General features: G+C 36.5%; 2 protein-coding genes across 3 annotated transcripts; both read left to right on the forward strand.

Moving 5' to 3' along the window:
* Positions 1-5,100: 5,100 nt before the first annotated feature.
* LOC134824051 (uncharacterized) lies at positions 5,101-10,692 on the forward strand. 2 transcript variants are annotated; one of them, XM_063835741.1, is made up of 11 exons: positions 5,116-5,259; positions 5,386-5,519; positions 5,675-5,787; positions 7,403-7,601; positions 7,772-8,172; positions 8,311-8,419; positions 8,621-8,738; positions 8,947-9,172; positions 9,365-9,473; positions 9,948-10,081; positions 10,206-10,692. In XM_063835741.1, the coding sequence occupies exons 4-11, from the start codon at positions 7,431-7,433 to the stop codon at positions 10,399-10,401; spliced, it is 1,464 nt and encodes a 487-aa protein (XP_063691811.1). In that variant the 5' UTR covers positions 5,116-5,259; positions 5,386-5,519; positions 5,675-5,787; positions 7,403-7,430; the 3' UTR covers positions 10,402-10,692. The 2 variants fall into 2 exon arrangements, with proteins under 2 accessions (XP_063691810.1, XP_063691811.1); XM_063835740.1 differs by lacking the exon at positions 5,675-5,787 and having other exon boundaries at positions 5,101-5,259.
* Positions 10,693-10,906: 214 nt separating this feature from the next.
* LOC134824052 (dnaJ homolog subfamily B member 12-like) lies at positions 10,907-19,305 on the forward strand. Its single transcript, XM_063835742.1, has 9 exons — positions 10,907-11,037; positions 11,396-11,570; positions 11,996-12,141; positions 12,383-12,523; positions 12,721-12,851; positions 13,682-13,788; positions 14,684-14,738; positions 15,031-15,142; positions 18,779-19,305. Exons 1-9 carry the CDS (start codon positions 10,911-10,913, stop codon positions 18,910-18,912), a joined length of 1,128 nt encoding a protein of 375 aa, XP_063691812.1. The 5' UTR covers positions 10,907-10,910; the 3' UTR covers positions 18,913-19,305.
* The last annotated feature ends 475 nt before the right edge of the window (positions 19,306-19,780 follow it).

Below are 19,780 nucleotides of genomic sequence, written 5' to 3' on the forward strand. Positions count from 1 at the left end.
GAAAGATTTTCTGTCTATAGTACAATCCAAATGTTTCTCTCTTCATCAATGAGAAATATTTCATCACCTGTATATTTGAAAGGGTCAATGATGACAGCTATGATTTCAACTTATCAGCAATGAACTGGAAAACTATCATCTAAAATCATAAGCATCGACTCAGAAAGAAACTTAGAGATGTATCAATTTTACAATTTTCTGCTGTTCACGTCTCCTCAATCTCCAATCAATATGTTATGTGGTCTGCCAGAGAAAACTATTTACAAAAAGTATTTTGCTGGCAAGGTTGATTCAGTACAAACTTGTCAGACCAGCAGCTGATACCATGGAATCTACAAATTTGAAGTCCGCTAAGTCTTTGTTTTGGTCATCAGCTGATCTCACAAGCTGATCCTGCAGGAATCGAAAGGGCGGATCACATGATTACGACGCAGCCCCAAAATAAGTTAGAGCCTTGAAATTTGGCCTGGAGTAAATTCGTTTTGAGCTCTACTTTTAAACTGCAAAATGTGCTCAGCAGCCGCAGTGACACATATCCACCGAGTTTGCAGATGAGCGCATGGTTTGTTGAGTATTTCTGGCCACACGTACATGTCATAGGGCAATCCTTTAAATTCAGGTTATATCTAAGAGCTATAGAGTCTGAGAACGGTTTTTTATTCATCAGACATTCATTCGTTTTTAATGGTAGTGCAGTTAACCAAGCACTTGCCCCTTTCTCAGCAGCTAGTTGGAACATCAACTTAGCCAGCGGTGTTGACTCGAGCTCCTGACGTATTTCTGCTTGTTTCTGTAGATAGAGCTAAAGCAGTAGAGGAGATGGCGGCCTCTCTGGGATCTCACACATCCTGAAACAGAACACTATGTCCCAACGCACTGGTGTTGGGATGTCTGCCCCCGGTGCCTGCCCGGGTCAATAAAGCAGTCAAGCATCATGTATGTTAGGATGAGCATTCTCAACCAGCAGATGTGGGAACTCCCACGAAAGACCGAAACAGATCTAAAGAGACAATTAGCAAAATCGAAAAATAGACTCGAATTTTTTATATAATTTTGAAGCGTATGTTATTGCCCACGTTAAAATTATTAGCTATTTTAGATTTAATAATAATAATATTCTACTGCTAAAGATCTTCCAACAGAGTGCAGTATTTTGTAGACCACTGAACCATGGTCAGTAATACTTTTTGAAAGCCGCTCTAATTTTTTCATTTGTGAGAGCCATTCTTAATCAGGTAGAAAACTACACTGAGAACTGGAACAGCGAAAATCTCTATCTACATTATTATTATTAAATCTAAAATAGTTAATAATTTAATTAATTATTAACATGCCCCTTAACGTGGGCAATAACATACGCTTTAAAATTATATAAACAAATTCGAGTCTATTTTTCCAATTGTCTCTTTAGATCTGTTACGTCTTTCGTGGGAGTTCCCACATCTGCTGGCTGAGACCAGCGCTGGTTGAGGATGCTCATCTTAACATACATGATGCTTGATGCTTGGTGTTGGGATGTCTGCCTGGGGCAGACATCCCAACACCAATGCGTTGGGACATAGTGTTGGTCTGTTTCAAGATGAGTTAGATCCTAGAGAAGCCTCCATCTCCTGAGCCCTGGTTTCCTGCCACATTGGTACCTCTGAAAGTATAGAAAGGTGGTGGATTTCTGGCCGGGGTCCAATATTCTCCCTCTTTATTACTTTATTACTTCTTTATTACTTACTTACTTACTTACTATTCTTTAAGGTGTTATCATTTCTCTGAGATGTTTGCAGAGTCTTTGTTTTCTAGTCTTTCCTGTTGGCTAAGTCCTGGAGAGATTCATTTTGTATTGTGCTCTGCCAATTGCAACACTTGAATTACTTTATTGTATATATACTGTTTGACACTTTTTCATATATGTAGATTCATTTTGTTCCCAAAGAAATTAGACTCTCCTAATGAACGCTTTTTGTGTGCTGCTTTTTGTTGATATTAGAACTTCTTCTAGATAGGAATATGAGTCAGTTCCATTAAGTTCTTGTTTAAGTTGAAGGTGACTGGTATCTTGGACTTCTAGACATAGCAGAAGCTGGTGATCAGGAGAATCATCGAAGTTGTTACAGAAACGACAGGCTTCACCACTGTATTTACCCATGAACTTCTGGATACCTGCAAAGAATGGTGAGCTGCAGTGAATATAATCCATTATTCGGTAGTATATCAGTATGCAGTAGAAGATTAGGCAGTATCCTCCTTATTCAACCTTCAATCATGAATCAAGGATTTCATTATTTTTTTAAATTACGAATGCGTCGACCAGATAATATTAAATAAAATAAAATATACTTTTATAGCACAATTTGGTGTCGAAACCACAATTTTTCAAGTAAGTGCTTTTGATGATAAGACCAAAGACATACACAAAAAACAATGTTGATGATAATATAAATGTAGGCACCATGAAGAGCTGTTGGCATTATCCAAAAGATGTTGGCATTATCCAAAAGCTTCATCATAATCAGAGTGAAGGATGATAATGTGCGGCACATAATATATAATCTATGTAATAAGCGCCATGAGTTGGCACAGAATCTTTTGTCTCTGATTTTGATAAATTTGGTACCAAAAGTTGCCTTTAACTGTGAATAATGAAAATTCATCATGTAGCACGATTCGTTGAGATGTATGTGTGGGTCTCCTGTGCATTGCAAAAGTGTACTATGGACGAAAAATGGTTAATTTATTGCTTAAAATGCCTATAACTCCTAAAATATTGAATATTTTGAAATAATTCTTACAGAATCGTAATGAGCTTAATCAGACGCAACTTTTGGTACCAAAATTATAATATAATTTAACGCACAAAATTTTTCGAAAATTTGTTCAGATTAAAAACTTTTGAGAAAAAAATTCCTTTAAATCTTAAAATATTAGTACTAAAAGTTTCGTCTCGATGAGCTGATTACGATAAATAACTATGTGGTAATAATTTAAAATGTGAAAGTTATAGGCCAAAAACTAAAAATTTGCGCGAAAAAAGCACGCGCGGCGAACAAGCGCCGTACTATACTGAAGCATTTTTTCCAAAAATTGCTACACGGTGGATTTATTTTATTCACATTTTTAGACAACTTTTGGTACCAAATTTATCGAAATCGGAAAAAAAGTTCTGTGCTCGCGCTTGGCGCTTATTTACACTGACTAAAAATAATTTTGGCAATGCAGAGTTCTACAAATAAATTAAACAAGAGATACCGTTATTAATTTCTAACTGTAAGGACAACATGACAGTTTTAGCCCAACAATAAACATTCAAAACTTGTGTTGTGGGTACATGGATTATATTTTTAACATAAAGTTGAAATGTTACAAATCTTTTGACATACGTTGCATGCCACTTTTCGCGCGCGAAGCGCGCGCCGCCGATGTTTGTGATACGCAACATGTATTAACAATTCTTTAATTATTTACATGAAAAATATTTTGTATTCAATTTATTTACTAACTTTTAGGCGAATGTTCTGATACTGGTAATCTTTTTTTGCTCTTGTGAGTGGGTCAATCATTTATTTTGAATTGTAGTTGACGAAGTGAGAGTCTCCACACACTAAGTGGAGACTCTCACTTTGTCAAATACAATTCAAAATGAATGTTCTGATACACTTTAATTTTTGATTTCACATATAACTCAATCAAGCGTTGATACATGTTGCGCCTTCGGCGCGAAAAGTGGCATGCAACGTATGTCAAATCAAGCGCCATGTGATGCAAAAATCACTTTAATAATAGTATTTAGGCCAGACCGGGCCCGCGGCAACATTTTGCAGAATGAATACTATACATATTACATACAAAACTACATTGCAGTTACATACAAAATGTACAAAAATATTTCTTATATTTGCCAAATTAGTATAATATGTATACATTTTTATTGTAATTTTGCTTAATGCTTAACAAGTATTTAAAACTAGTTTAACAAGTAATTGTCCTAAATACATGAATGCGCGTTAAAAATGCAATAAACTATTGTTTGTCTACATCTAAATATAAATTAAACAGGTTTTATTATATGTTTGAACAGTACGTCGTGTCAAATTCTCACAATACAAATAGTCCAGCGCATCACCAAACTAAACTTAAAATCAAGCAGCCCAAATTTGACCATTTTATTGAGCATTGTTAATGGTCTGGCCCGGCGCGCGCTACTTGATCGTAGCACTGGTCATTTCGAGAAGAAAGCGGCGCGCGCTACTTCGAAGAAATTTAAACGAGTAACATCCGTCAACCATTTTACAGCCAGGCATTGACTTATTTTATTTTGTTTGTATTTATTTTTATACAGCAATGTTTTTTATGAGTAAGCATTTTTTAGATGGCCTACGATATAGATAACAAATTTCATACAATGATTATCGAAAATATAAAATGTGCCGCGCACGATTGAAACATCTTCAATCTCGATTGTTATTCAATGAGAATCGAGCGCTAATGCGAATACTATTTAAAATTTTTATCACTTGAAAGTGGCTATGATCCAGCTTAGTGAAATAGTCAGTCTCTTTCTTGGTATAGCTGTTTTTTTCTTTTGATTAACCGCTCAGACATTGACATTGTATCGTGTTAATTATTCAGTTATTTTTTATCCTGGCTTCGCTGATGATTCAGCTCACATATCAAAGCTTTTTTCTCTTTTTATTTTGTGTTAGGTGAATACAGTGTGGAATATCTTAACGTCAAAAGGGTAATCTTTCGGCTCACTTGAAAGATGGAAACACTTAGTATAGTATAGTGCAATGTTTAAAGCATACATGCGTGCAATTTCGCATAGAACCTATGCAATGGTTCCTTAGCTACTCTCTAGACCAGGTGACTCTGGGATTCAAACCCTGGACCTTCTGTGCAGAAGGTGGAAGCTCTAATCACTATTATGTTACTGCCCACCTAAAGGTGGATAATAAGTTAAATTATTTGCTACCTTGATTTTAGATAATAATAATCTCATCACTAGCCCCAACCCTTCATCAAATCAGATGTGTATTTTATAGCAAAACGAAAGGGGTATCTTCGGCACACATATGAAAGCCCTTGTTGAAAATGTATTATAACTAACAAGTAAAAATCTTGACCAGCATTAAAAATGGTCAGATATGTTATTGATAAAAGTATGTTTGTTAACGATATGCTATGAGCTGCGCTTGCGGATTGAGTGACAAGGTTGAAGATCATGGAAGTGAAACATTTTGCATAGCATGTGGATCTATTGTCAAACAGGTAAGAGCACAAAATGCATTATTTTGGATTCAGATTTCCGGAAAGAAATAGGTACACTTGCTTAAGTGTTGCAACCAAATGAATTTGTGGCTCAAATCTATCATGCTAACAAAAAACCTTTTTCAGGACTTTCTTGTTGAGGATAAGCCCAACTTTTGGGACAAATTTCAGCATCAGCGCCATGATTTCACCAAAGATCCTGCTAACAAATTTGTTACACATGGCATATTTGGCTCCTCTAAAGAAACTTACAATATCAGGTAATTTTTACTTTACCATCTTTCTGTCCAGGGATCATTGACATGTGCATGTGCAGTGAGTTAAAAACTTTAAACTTTAAAAGTAGTTTAAAATTAGTGAAAATTTTATCTACACACCAACTCACTAAGTAACATGATCCAAAATGGTCTCTTAGAGCGTGGAAATCACATGACACTACAATGGTAAACAACATTTTGAGAGCGTGAGAAGAGAGAACTCTCTCTATGTCAATGACCCTTCCAGGAGAGCAACCTTTCCTTTTTTGAAGTAAGTTTCAATTCTAACACATTGACAGTATGAGCATACATTTCTGAACAAGATTACCCTACTATATTATATTTTATGCTGTGCCAAATTATCTCCCCCATGTACATCAAATTGTAAACATAGTGTGTACCGTATATAATTGATTTGGTAGGCAAACAATCTCATAGACTAAGTGACTGCAAAGTTAATTTGCAAGATATTGAACACCCTATTAGCTATTCATATGACACTAGATCAATTGCGACTATGCCATTCATAATAATGTATCATGTACAGTAAAACCCAGATTCACTGCGCCCAAATTTACCGCAAACCCTGATTTACCGTGAGTATTTCCTTTCCCCAAAATTTTTCTTCAAATATTTTTTTCGAAAATCTAGATTTTTTCAGAAAAGTTGAATTTTTTGCCTGGTCGACGTTGTCTGTAGAAGGACGTTTCAACGATTTCCGTTCAGACAAGCAGGGGAACCAAAGGTGATCTCATATCTTTCGAGTTCTGCTCATTTCTTTTTGATGTTTCGAACAGTTGTCTCACGATTCCAAAGTGTAGGGTAACTAAAGAGGAGGATTTGCCGCTCTTCAACATTTTGATCACTTCTAATTCTCTCTTCTGTCCGATGGTTAGACGTTTTCGATTAGAGGAAGGAGATTCTCCGGTATTAGGTATAGCAGTGGCGTAACTTTGCCTGTTGGCGCCCCCCCGCTCAGTGACAAAAAGCGCCCCCTAAATTTTTTGTGTCCCTAAAAAAAAAAAAAAAAAAAGGTCGGGTACTTTTTTTCTCGCCCCCCTACAGCTTTTTGCGCCCCCCCCCCCCCCCTGAAGCAAAAAAGGTACCCTAAATATTTTCTCGCGTCGACCAAACGCTAAATTGGACAGGGAAATACACAAACAAGGCGTTTTTTCAGTGAAAGGGCTTAAAATTCAGGAAAATTGCGCCCCCCTTATACGGCGCCCCCCCCCCCCCCCCCCCCGCACAGCGGGGTCTGTGGGGCCCTAAGTTACGCCACTGAGGTATAGTGGAATTAGATTAGAGCAAGACACAAGCTCGTGCTCCACACTGCTTATTGAATCATGTAACCATAAAACCATGTTCTCGTATAATGCCTTTGCTACTGTGATGCTTGACAGTACTCCTATTACAGGGCATGGGCACCACTGTGTTTGAGAAGGGTCAGTTCGTGCTACAGGGGAATATGTGATCTGATCATACAGATGTTGATAGCTAGTGATAATTACAGATTTCGATACGATTTGCAATGTACTGCAAAGAAAGCAAGAATTTGCTCAAACTGAATTTCTATCATGTTGATACTATTAAGTTGCTGAGTACAATCAGACTATCAGAAATATCCACTCTATGGATTAAAGGCCTCTCCCACCCTTTCTTGGCCAATTTTGGACCCCAAAAACCAAAACCCTGATTTACCGCAAACCCCGATTTACCACAGGTTTTAGCCTTCCCCAAAAACCCGCGGTAAATCGGGGTTTTACTGTATAATGTATAAGTTTTTCGTGATATTAATGACACTTCCTTTTAAGTCAAGATTTATTTAGAAGATTTATGTAAAATCTTTTCCACCTTAAATTCACTATTTTATTGGTTACTATTTTCAGACAGAAGACTTTAAAGAAAAGAAACTTAATGATATCGTGTCACCAATTAAAGCTACCACACCCTGAACTGATAGCCGAGACTGCCCTGAGCATGTTGGAGAAACACATTTTCAAACCTCGAAAACATATGCTACAAAAGCATCGTGCTGCTGCTATCTACACTAGTTGTAAATTACACAACATTGAGATTACTTCTAGCGTGAGTTTTTTAAATATTGTTAATCTCGTCTTATTATCAATTATCAAATGGATGGTATTAGGCGAATAGATTAATGATTATAAAAATCCCATCAATGTAAGCGCCCAAGTACTACACGATACCACAATCAATTGATCTCTAGAAATGCATAACTATTATATTATTTTCAGGAGATAATAGACAGTTTGCAAGTTACTGGAAAACATCTTTCAACATTCTTTTTAAAGTTTTACAGGATGTGTACCAGTAATCACGACCAATTAAATACCGAGCTCAGCCAATCCCAGCCAATCCACCTGGCTGACATTAAAGATCTAGAGATGAACGGTGTAATACCACCAGATTCATCTAGAACATTCCTAAAATACTGCTCGGATCTAAGTGAACTGTTCCCGGTGCCACCTGAACCCAGAAGACACACCAGCTATGGGAAACATAGTGGGTATTTTCTGAGAGATTCCCGACATCGGCTGGTGGTGTTCGCTAATATGGTTTCTCAGTACTTGTACGGGGAAGAGCTGGGTAGTAGCAAGTTTGAAGCTGCTGGTGTAAAAGATTGTAGGATTGTTAGGTAAATTTTTATAAAATATGCATTTTTTAATAAATAGATAGTAAAATCTCTGTAAAGTGCCACAAAATTAAACTTCCTGTTTCATTAAATATCTAGTCACATCACAATCTGATAATCTTATTTCCTTTACATTTCCAGTTTCCAGAAAGACACAGACTTATGCTGGAGTATACTGCACAAAACATGCGCCCTTTTCATGAAATGGTTACTTTGGAATTGTTCCCCAGTCTCTGACAGAAAATCACAGGTGAGTCAAATATTAAATTTTAATAAAATAATCCATCGATACCTTAAAAATTGGTGGTCAGACGGGTGTTGGTCTCTTAAATATTATGTACTATTAATAGAAGGAGTCAGCAAAACTATTTTTTATTTTCTGTCGAAGGGTTGAAGAGAAGCATTTAAAAAAATTAGTACTGCAAAATTGAATAGTTTTCTTTTGTTGCAGGTTTTCCGAAGAAAAACCTTCCCAAAGTTACTAGGAAAATTGCTGGAGAGAAAAGGCTTACTATTGGAAAATCTGCGAAAATACCGGGAGTTTGGTAGTGTGAAAGTAGCCAGAGCTAGTGAGTAAATTATGTTTGGTTTATCATTTTTTATTTAACTTTTTAAAAAGTTATTTAAAGTTTCACCCTCTGAAAGTTTAAGTGAAAATGTGCTAATTGGACAACTTTGCGTGCTGGAGGAATTGGCGAATATCTGTATTATAATTAGAAACACACGCAATATCAGTTCTATTATATAAAACTATTTAATAATATCATCTTATTACAGAGCAGAAATCGTGCCAAAAACGGAGAAGAAAGTCCATATCTTGTACAAAAAACTCTCCTAAAACCACTTCTTTATCTAGCACCAGCTCCCTATCACAGTCGACTGGTAGTAGCATGGAAGAAGAGTGTACAGCTATAAATACTAATACACTGAATCAGTGTTTAGAAGTTCTGAATAAGTACATTGTTCTTCATCATCCGGACCAGATCGTCCAGCAGTTTGAACGGTTAGTTTATAATAGGTTAATTAGTTTATTAGTTTATAATATGTTAATTAGTTTATAATATGTTAATTATAAGGATTAATTATAAGGCAATTAAGATAACATTTAGTGTTTTGAAATTCAAGTTAATCGACTCAATTGAAATTACATCGCATCTTGGCGTAATCTCGGTATAATCTCGGTATAATCTCGCAGGTTGTTGGCGATATTGTATCTAACGGATATGAAACCACTCCTTCAGAGAATTCCCAAGCTTATCTACTTTGTTTTACTTCACCAGATAATAAGCACTGTTGAACCCTCTGTAAGTATCTTATCTTTACTAATTACTAATTAATAATTAGAGTATCTTATCTTTACTAATTAAACGATGGTTGATAAATTCATGTAATATATATATCAATTGGTCATTCGTTGCTGTGTACTATTCAATTAACTCCATTTTCAAATGACCATTTTAAATTATATCTACAATGATATATCTCCAAACTGGTGGTCAAAGTGCACAACAAATTTGAAAATAACTTTATTTCCGTTTATAAAGACTTCAACTGACATTAAAATAATTGATAATTTCAGACTACTAATACTATACCAGTGAATTCTTTGCTCTTTGTTCTAAAATTCAACACTCATTACTCCATATTGATTTGAATTTTAAAATTCATGAACTCCATTTCACTCTCATGTATAATGTCAATTGTAAATGTAATTTGATGTTTTGTTCACTAATTCGTTATTTCACTAATTCACTATTTCACTATTCCTCCCCCAACAGGTCCCATCGCTGTCACAACTTCAAAACCAGAAGAATAAAACTGAAAAGATCGACGAAGCAATAAGAAAAACGTTTATAAGAATATTCATCAAGTACAGTGCAACAATGTTGCCGACTAACCTGGATAAGGAGAAGTAAGTTAATCTGATAATTTAGTGAAAAGATTTTAAAATGGTGGGTAACTTGGTAATTTCTTGGTAATGGAAACGTTTTATTTCAAACCATTAAAAAGTCATGGACTATTTCCCTTATTTTCAGGTTAACAGAGACAATACACACTTACTACTACACAATAGTTGGGTCCGTTAAAACCTACAGAAAACTAATTAACACTATCTCTCTCGATACGACCTCCGAACCCTCACCCGTTTCTTCTTCTGTCTCTTCTCCTCGGTCTGATATCCAGTTTGTAGTTCCTGCTGAGTTCACCAATGCATTGCAGTCGGGCTACTAGAATGTAGTGTTTTCTGATTGGTTGGTTTGTGTCACGTGACTAGAATACAGCTCTCTGATTCGTTGGTTTGTTGTGTATTCGAAGGCACTATTGCTGAAATTTGATTTAGAGTTAATCAACAGATCATTTGTTAGACTTTATTTTAGTTAATCGTTTTATGGTCATGTGGGAGAGATTTGTTTGTTTGTTACCACCTCTGATATATTCTATTTGTAAGACTTTTGTCAATCTAACTTGTTAAATATATTTATAATTGTAAAATTCACGATTTAAAACATTTCTTTATAAAAACTATTTCAATATTTATTGCCATTTTACTCAAGTACAAGATGATTGAAAAATGAAAATTAACATGGTCCACGATTTTATCACACTTAGCTTGGAAATTCGGCTTCAGGGATGATTAACTAACCTAAAATGAACTAAATAATTATTTAATCGTTTTATAATAAATCAACAAAACCTCATTCCAATTGATAAATTCTTTAAAAATTTACCGAATTCCAGCAATGAACAGAGATGAAGCAGTACGGTGCATCAACATTGCAAAGAGATGTATCGCTGATGGGAACAATGAAAAGGCAGATAAGTTTCTTAAGAAGTCTCTTGCTTTACACGAAACAGCATTAGCAAAAGGTTGGAACTTAATCATGTTAATTATGTTTAATTAATTAGCAAAAGGTTGGAACTTGTTGTAACTTACCATGAATCATGTTAATGCGAAAGTTAAATTTGAGCAGCTTTTAATGCTACTTTATGATTCACCAAATTTCAGTAAAATACAAATTCTATTGAACCTCATCTTATACTCGTTATATTATGCAAAATAGAATAATGATCGTTCTAGCTCTCATTTTCCATGTTTTTGCCTCACAGGACTCAGGAGATATTGTGGTCTTTTCTAAATATAACTGTTATACATTGATGTAAAGTTTATTTGAATTTTGAAATTTAAAAAAACCAAGACTCATATTAAAATCTACTACTACTTCAGAGTTACTAGCAGGCCTGGGTCGAACACCCCCAAAGTCCCCCACCTCCCCCTCCTCCTCCTCCACCACCAACGGTGATGCAACTCCATCAGAGACCAGAAAACGACCCAATACGGGGGGTGGGACGGAGAGTAATGGGAAAGATGTTACTGCTGATATGATAGCTGCCGTTAACAAGTTTGTTATAATTGTTTAATTGATTGTTTGTTTGATAGCTGTATAATAGTGGGTTGGCCAATGTCCAAAAGTTTAGAACTCGAGTACAGTCTCAATGTATATTGTATGAGGGTCTAATCTTCCAGCGTGACGTCACAACACAAGTATTGTCCTAATTCCCTTTGAAATGTGTTGGTTGAGCAGAGTATCACGTGATTGTGTTTACATCACGACATACCATACATTTTGTTAAACATATGTAGGCAATTACAATTCTGTAGATAGACAAGAGTGTAGAAAATTATAAAACGTTAATTTTGATCCCCACTATTGGTTGCATTGCCCAAAATTCCGTAGATTCTGTGAAGTCAAAAAATAGATTTTACAATGTCATGATAGTTTACTTAACACAAATACAATAGATACTAATATGATGTAATCCGCAGAGTGAAAGGTAAAAAAGATTACTACACAATTTTGGGATGTGAAAAGACCGCAACAGAACCCGAACTGAAGAAAGCGTACAGAAAGTTAGCACTTGCGCTTCATCCTGACAAGAACTGTGCTCCAGGCGCTAATGAGGCATTTAAATGTAGGTCACACTGTAGGTCACACTGTAGGTCACCTGTGTACACCCAGGCTAAATCTTTTAAATCAAAACAATAAATTTCCCTCGTTTATTCACATTCATGTTGGCACTGGTTTAATGTCAGTCTTATTTCTTAACAAATTCGCTGTTTGCCCGGAGTAAGACAGCTTCAATATTGTGTGCAGATATAATTGTTCGTTAATTGACGGATAATCACCCAATAAGTTAATTGACTTTGTTGCAGCGGTTGGAAACGCGTACGCAGTGCTGTCAAACAAAGAAAAAAGAGGACAATTTGATAAGTATGGATTTCAGGACGATTCCCCTTCTACTTCCCACCGAGGACATAGTCACAGATATAACCGTTATTATCATGATGATGAGGGTAATTAGTTTATTAATTAGTGTATTAAGTAACCTATAAATTACTTTACATAGTTACTTAATTTCATTCGGTCTCATCCTGGTGCAGTTCAAGATAGTTAGTTATCTAACCCTTTCATTCCTAGATTCCAACAACTGCTCATTCCTCATTATAATTTAAAAAACTAATTTACCAACTAATTACCCGATTAACTTCAGATATAAGCCCGGAGGAGCTCTTCAACATGTTCTTCGGAGGAATGCAGCCCAACAACAGGAACGGCCGTAGAGCAACATTCTATAATAACTACACTAGAGAACAAACTACTACAGGGGATAATAACGCCAGTGTTAGTTTACTTTTAGTATTAGTTTGGATTATATTTGTTATATTTTTAATTTATATTAGGTTTAATTTACCTTTGTTATTGTTTTAGTAAAAATGTATTATATAGGTTTAGTTTACTTTTAGCATAGTGTTTGCTAATTTTTTGTATAGATTCACGTAAAATTAGTAAGTACAGTAAAACTCTAAAATACCGCGCCCAATTTACCGCAAACCCCGATTAATTTCCCCAAAATAGGGCTCATGCAAAATGTAAACAAACAAAACCCGATTTACCGCAGACCCCGATGTTTCCTTTCCACAAATTTCCCGGTAAATTGGGGTTTTAGTTTTACTGTATTTAGAATGAAGTTTTTCTGAATGCACTGGGATACCGACAAAAAGCGTTTATGGACATGACACTTCATTTGTTGGCTTTTCACTTTTCAATGGTGTCATCTTATATACGATGTGTATAATGTACTATTTACAGTGTACAATGTAAAGTTGTATTATTATTAATTGAATCTATATCATGTTACCTCTGCATCTCACAATGGTTTAATTTGGTCTGCAAATTATGTGTATGATAATAAAGTCGTTCGTTAATTACCAATTATAACTGACCCTGCCTAGTTTCATAAATTTGTTACATACACAACAAATTATAAATGACCCTGCCTAAATTTTAATTGTCAAGTTATTACCAACATAAAGTTATTATTTGTCTAACTACAAATTAATTATATAACTACACTCGCATACTAACAATTTAATCTTAAGAGACAGCATTTAAGACTATTCCAGGTAATTAATTACTAATTATTTCTGATAACTAATTGCTAATTATTTCAGATAGTATCATCGCTATTACAAATGTCGCCTTTGCTACTCCTAATCCTCATGTCGGTTCTCAACTCTATTTTCACTGAAGACCCTGCTTGGAGTTACCATAGAAACGGGTAAGTGAATATGTTTTGACACGTGACAGAGGTTCTGGGATTTGATTGGTAGCTCATTACTTACTGGAGACTCAGTAAATAATGGGGTAAGTGAGTTAGATCATTGCTTGATACTGATTTGTCGGTTGATATCACGTGACAAATAAAGTCAGATCTGGAATTCTATTATGTACTGTGATATCTCTTTAAGTTGTCTTTATTAGATGCAAGTTGAAAGTCTTTACTGTCTAATTATTGTACAGTGATTTATCCTCGCGCTGTATTACCATGCTAATTACCACGTTAATTACCATGCTAATTACGAAATGAACCGTAATATGTTTTGGTGAAATTCCAAGAACTGTGTCGTGCTTCTTTGCCGGAATCTTCACTGTCATCACGCCATTTGCGGACCACCTCCTTGACTGTGCTATCCAGTTATTTTATCACAGAAACCTGAATGTAGCTATCTATCGGCACATTTCTGTCACTTCATCTGTCAAAATATGTCTGAAATCTGTCTAAATCAGCCGTCACTACTATCGGTTTTTATTGCAGATTTCATGACACGACAAAATACGAAACTCATCCTTAAAAGCTATTCTACTGGTTTCACCCTGTTTTGCTCTCACATTTAAACTGTCAGGCATTAGTAGAATTGCCAATATTATTTAGTCCAATTAGCTCTTTATCACTAACTTCACCACATTTGGTGTTTATCTTAATTGTACACTAATTATATCTACTCTCATTGTTCATAACAACTCCCTGATTGATCACCATTGACTGTGTATCATGTCACGTGACCCTTCTTTTACACGTCACCAAATAAAGGTGGTTTGTTTTTTTAAAGTTCCCGTTTCCCGTAAGTTCCCGTTTCCCGTAAGTTCCCGTTTCAAGTAAGTTCCCGTTTCAGGCAGTATAAAGTGGAAAGGTCGACATCGTGGAATACTATACGTTATTATGTTAAGGTAAGTTTTTATAATTTTGTAATTTATTTGTTAGTAATGATGCCTGATCAATTATTTAAAAAGATAAGGAAGTTAGAGTACTGTTAATTGATTAGGATGCTTGAGTTACATCCAGTAAATTTAAACAACTAATTTGGAGTGACCCCAAATCCCGTTATTAAAACACCTCCCGGTAACTAAACACCTCACGGTAAATAATATAGTGGCCCTTGGCTGCAAAGGATCAACAAATACCCACTAAAGCGGAGGATTACTCAAGAATCACTGTGTCCGTAAATAGAACACATTTCAGGGAGAATTTACAGAACAGTATACAAGCCAGAAGATATTACACCTAGAGTTCGAAATAGAGCGAGATTACAAACAAGATCTACAGATTAAATGCATCAACAATCAGCGGAGAAGTAAGTCAAGTGTAGAGTGTACCGACTAGACTACTGAGCTATCCCTGAATTTAGGTTGAACACTGATTAGAACTGCGACATATTTGCCACAATAATTTGCACCCTTTAACGGAACGCGCGGAGCATTTTACACAGTGGCAAGGACCCAGTATCTCGTAGTGAAAACTGGCAATAGCTGCGCGGCGGTCTAGTTTGTGCCGCGCGGATACGACAATGTCATGGATTGGTTGTAGTCAAGGATCTGACGACATTCCCGTCTATATAACTTCCGCCCCGGGGTTTGAGACTTGGGATACCTCAAGGGACCCATTAGAAACAAATTTGGCTTGGGTAGAAATTTTGGCTATGGTGCAGTTTTGCGCAATTGACCACGCCCTTTTTTGGCGCTTTTGCAACTTTAGAATCAAAATAACTCCGCTTCTAATTAGAATTAGAAGCTCAGCTTGGCTTTAAAGTTGTTCAGAATCATCACATTAAGGGGGGTAGAGCATAATTTTAAAGTCAACAGACATCGGGTTGTTGAGTTATGTGACCACACCCTTATTTACCCTCGCGAGTCGTGATTTTCACACTAAATACGAGATATCTCGGCTTCTGATTGAGCTACGTGCTCATCCTGGGCATTAAAATGTTCAGAATCATCACATTGAGTAGGGTAGAGCACAATTTCAAAGTCCTCAGATGTCAGGTTGTTGAGTTATTAGGCCCCAACCTGTTTTTACGCTTTCGCGGGTAGCGATTGCAGCGCTTAAAATCAAAATAACTCAGCTTCCAATTGAAGTTAGGAGCAAAACTCGGGCAGCAAAATGTTCACAATCATCATATTGAGTGGGGTAGAACGTAGTTTCAAAGTCCTCAGACGTCAGATTGTTGAGTTATTAGGCCCCGCCCAAATGTTTACGCTCTCGCGAGTCCCGATTCGACGCTTAAAATCAAAATAACTCTGCTTCTGATTAGAGTTAGGAACTAAACTTGGGCATAAAAATGTTCAGAATCATCACATTGAGTGGGGTAAAACGTAGTTTCAAAGTCCTCAGACGTCAGGTTGTTGAGTTATTAGGCCCACACCATAGTATTTACGCTCTCGCGAGTCGGGAGTGGACACTTAAAATCAAAATAACTCGGCTTCTGATTAGAGTTAGGAACAAAACTTGGGCATGGAAATGTTCAGAATTATCACATTGAGTGGGGTAGAACGTGGTTTCAAAGTCTTCAGACGTCAGGTTGTTGAGTTATTAGGCCCACACCATAGTATTTACGCTCTCGCGAGTCGCGAGTGGACACTTAAAATCAAAATAACTCGGCTTCTGATTAGAGTTAGGAACAAAACTTGGGCATGGAAATGTTCAGAATTATCACATTGAGTGGGGTAGAACGTGGTTTCAAAGTCTTCAGACGTCAGGTTGTTGAGTTATTAGGCCCCAACCTGTTTTTACGCTCTCGCGGGTAGCGATTGCAGCGCTTAAAATCAAAATAACTCAGCTTCCAATTGAAGTTAGGAGCAAAACTCGGGCAGCAAAATGTTCACAATCATCACATTGAGTGGGGTAGAACGTAATTTCAAAGTCTTCAGACGTCAGGTTGTTGAGTTATTAGGTCCCATCTTATTTGTATGCTCAGGCGAGTCGTGAGTCGACGCTTAAAATTAAAATAAATCTGCCTCTGATTGGAGTTAGCAAGTCAACTTGAACATACAAATTTTTAGGATTATTGAATTGAGTGGAGTAGAGCGTGGGTTCAAAGTCATAAGGGATCAGGCAGTTCAGGCTGTTGAGTCACTAATACTTCTGTTTATGATCTCATGTATCGAGTTCTAATACGTCTATTTATGATCTCATGTATTGAGTTCTATTTTTCTATTTATGTTTGACGAACTTACGTCGACCTTATACGATAAATAATGTGATTATTCTTTCTTGTTCCTGGCCAAGATGAATTGCTCACAACTGCAATGGTAAAAGTAGTTTGAAAATTAAATTAATAACCAGAAAAAGTAAGTTTCGCCCAGAGCAAACAGTGAATACTCTCTAAATCCCGTACAACCACACTCTTTCTCACTCAATGTGATAATTCTGACCATTTTTATGTCCACGTTTAGTTCCTAACTCCAATCAGAAGCCTAGTTATTTTGATTTTAAGTGTCGACTCGCGACTCGCGAAAGCGTAAAAACAGGGTTCCGCCTAATAACTCAACAACCTGACGTCTGAAGACTTTGAAACCACGTTCTACCCCACTTAACATGATAATTCTGAACATTTCCATGCCCAATTTTTGTTCCTAACTCTAATCAGAAGCCGAGTTATTTTGATTTTAAATGTCCACTCGCGAGAGCGTAAAAATAGGGTTCCGCCTAATAACTCAACAACCTGACGCCTGAGAACTTTGAAACCACGTTCTACCCCACTCAATGTGATAATTTTGAACATTTCCATGCCCAAGTTTTGTTCCTAACTCTAATCAGAAGCCGAGTTATTTTGATTTCAAGTGTCCACTCGCGACTCGCGAGAGCGTAAATACTATGGTGTGGGCCTAATAACTCAACAACCTGACGTCTGAGGACTTTAAAACTACGTTCTACCCCACTCAATGTGATGATTCTGAACATTTTTATGCACAAGTTTAGTTCCTAACTCTAATCAGAAGCAGAGTTATTTTGATTTTAAGCGTCGAATCGGGACTCGCGGGAGCGTAAACATTTGGGCGGGGCCTAATAACTCAACAATCTGACGTCTGAGGACTTTGAAACTACGTTCTACCCCACTCAATATGATGATTGTGAACATTTTGCTGCCCGAGTTTTGCTCCTAACTTCAATTGGAAGCTGAGTTATTTTGATTTTAAGCGCTGCAATCGCTACCCGCGAGAGCGTAAAAACAGGTTGGGGCCTAATAACTCAACAACCTGACATCTGAGGACTTTGAAATTGTGCTCTACCCTACTCAATGTGATGATTCTGAACATTTTAATGCCCAGGATGAGCACGTAGCCCAATCAGAAGCCGAGATATCTCGTATTTAGTGTGAAAATCACGACTCGCGAGGGTAAATAAGGGTGTGGTCACATAACTCAACAACCCGATGTCTGTTGACTTTAAAATTATGCTTTACCCCCCTTAATGTGATGATTCTGAACAACTTTAAAGCCAAGCTGAGCTTCTAATTCCAATTAGAAGCGGAGTTATTTTGATTCTAAAGTTGCAAAAGCGCCAAAAAAGGGCGTGGTCAATTGCGCAAAACTGCACCATAGCCAAAATTTCTACCCAAGCCAAATTTGTTTCTAATGGGTCCCTTGAGGTATTCCAAGTCTCAAACCCCGGGGCGGAAGTTATATAGACGGGAATGTCGTCAGATCCATGACTATTGGTTTCTAATTTAATTAGATGCAGTAATTAAATCCAAAATTATGATCCGTGCAAATTGAACCGGAGATTTGTACACTGGTCTAAAATTAAGTTCTGCAATTGTCATGTCATTACTTCTTTTTTATGGAAATCTAGGCACGTGCTAGCGTTCGAGTTATTATTGAGTTAAATCATAAACACAGGCACGCTTTAGGGTGTTGTAATTCCCTATGTTGTAACTCGACTTATAATTACCGTACAATTTTAAAACCTCTAAAAAACTCTTGCGTTACAGAAGAACAGTTGATGTACCAGTACCGGGTAACAGGCAACACAAGATACCGGGATTACGCCTCCGAAATGGATCTAGCCTCTTGTAAGGACTATAACGACTTTAAGTTGCCTCAATATATAAACAGTCGTCCCTAATTGTTACGCGAGTCAGGTTGTGTTGTTTACCATGTTTTAGATCTAAGTTATGGAAGTGTTGAAAAAAAGTGAGCCGATTTCAGATGGCCGAATTTGGGCTCTTATTTTGAATGGGTTCTTGTTTTTTTAGTCCCACAATCTTAACAACGTTTGGGACTTAAATTGTTCAATACTGATGCAACGACTTTTATTCATTGCTTTCTTCATTTTCCCCTCCCACTTCCTATCATGAAAACTCTGGTGTTAAGATTTTAGTTTGCAGTGGATAACCGAATCCAAATGTTGGGTTTGGAAAGTGGTGGTTTATTTCAAAATCGCGTTTGGCGTTTCATCTGATTTGTAATCGCTCTTAGTCTTATTTTTCAGATGTATTATCCGAAATATTTGGCTACCGTTTATGTTTGAAAGTTTGACCGATATTGTATAACTGTATAATATAAGAAATTGAAATTTCTCTTGTAGTAAAGTCTTTTTCGTCTAACCTCCTTGAAGATTTTGAATTTAATAGTGTATACCAGTATACTGTTTGGGCGGTATCTTGAATTTTCGCCAAAAGCAAAACACAGAAGCAACCCAACTGTATTCTTCGGGATTTTTACTTCCAAGTTCCAGTACCTTAATTTGGTTTCATACCATAATCAATTAACTGACTAATTGGTTTCTGGGCAAAAAGTTCATCCAATCTGACATTTTCACATTTGAAAATGGGACAGAAATTGGAAAATACAAATTTTTGTTTTGTTAAGCTCTCTGCTGTGAGCTTCCTCAGATCGAAATCAAACTTCCAGCACCTCAATCGTTACATATGCCATTTATTATTGACTGACTAATTGGTTGCGGGTGAGAAACTCAGTCAAAACTGTAAATT

Source organism: Bolinopsis microptera, chromosome 12 (assembly GCF_026151205.1).
Source record: "Bolinopsis microptera isolate Bmic1 chromosome 12, MBARI_Bmic_1.0, whole genome shotgun sequence".
In the NCBI taxonomy this organism is placed as follows: domain Eukaryota; kingdom Metazoa; phylum Ctenophora; class Tentaculata; order Lobata; family Bolinopsidae; genus Bolinopsis; species Bolinopsis microptera.

Excerpts from the sequence above, each read along its gene's own strand:
- LOC134824051 (XM_063835740.1), top strand. The coding sequence starts at position 5,173 with ATGAGCTGCGCTTGCGGATTGAGTGACAAGGTTGAAGATCATGGAAGT. Across the intron at positions 5,520-7,402 it reads AAAGAAACTTACAATATCAG|ACAGAAGACTTTAAAGAAAA; the intron begins GTAATTTTTACT and ends TACTATTTTCAG. Across the intron at positions 7,602-7,771 it reads ACATTGAGATTACTTCTAGC|GAGATAATAGACAGTTTGCA; the intron begins GTGAGTTTTTTA and ends TATTATTTTCAG.
- LOC134824052 (XM_063835742.1), top strand. The coding sequence starts at position 10,911 with ATGAACAGAGATGAAGCAGTACGGTGCATCAACATTGCAAAGAGATGT. Across the intron at positions 11,571-11,995 it reads ATGATAGCTGCCGTTAACAA|AGTGAAAGGTAAAAAAGATT; the intron begins GTTTGTTATAAT and ends TGTAATCCGCAG. Across the intron at positions 12,852-13,681 it reads CAGGGGATAATAACGCCAGT|ATAGTATCATCGCTATTACA; the intron begins GTTAGTTTACTT and ends TAATTATTTCAG.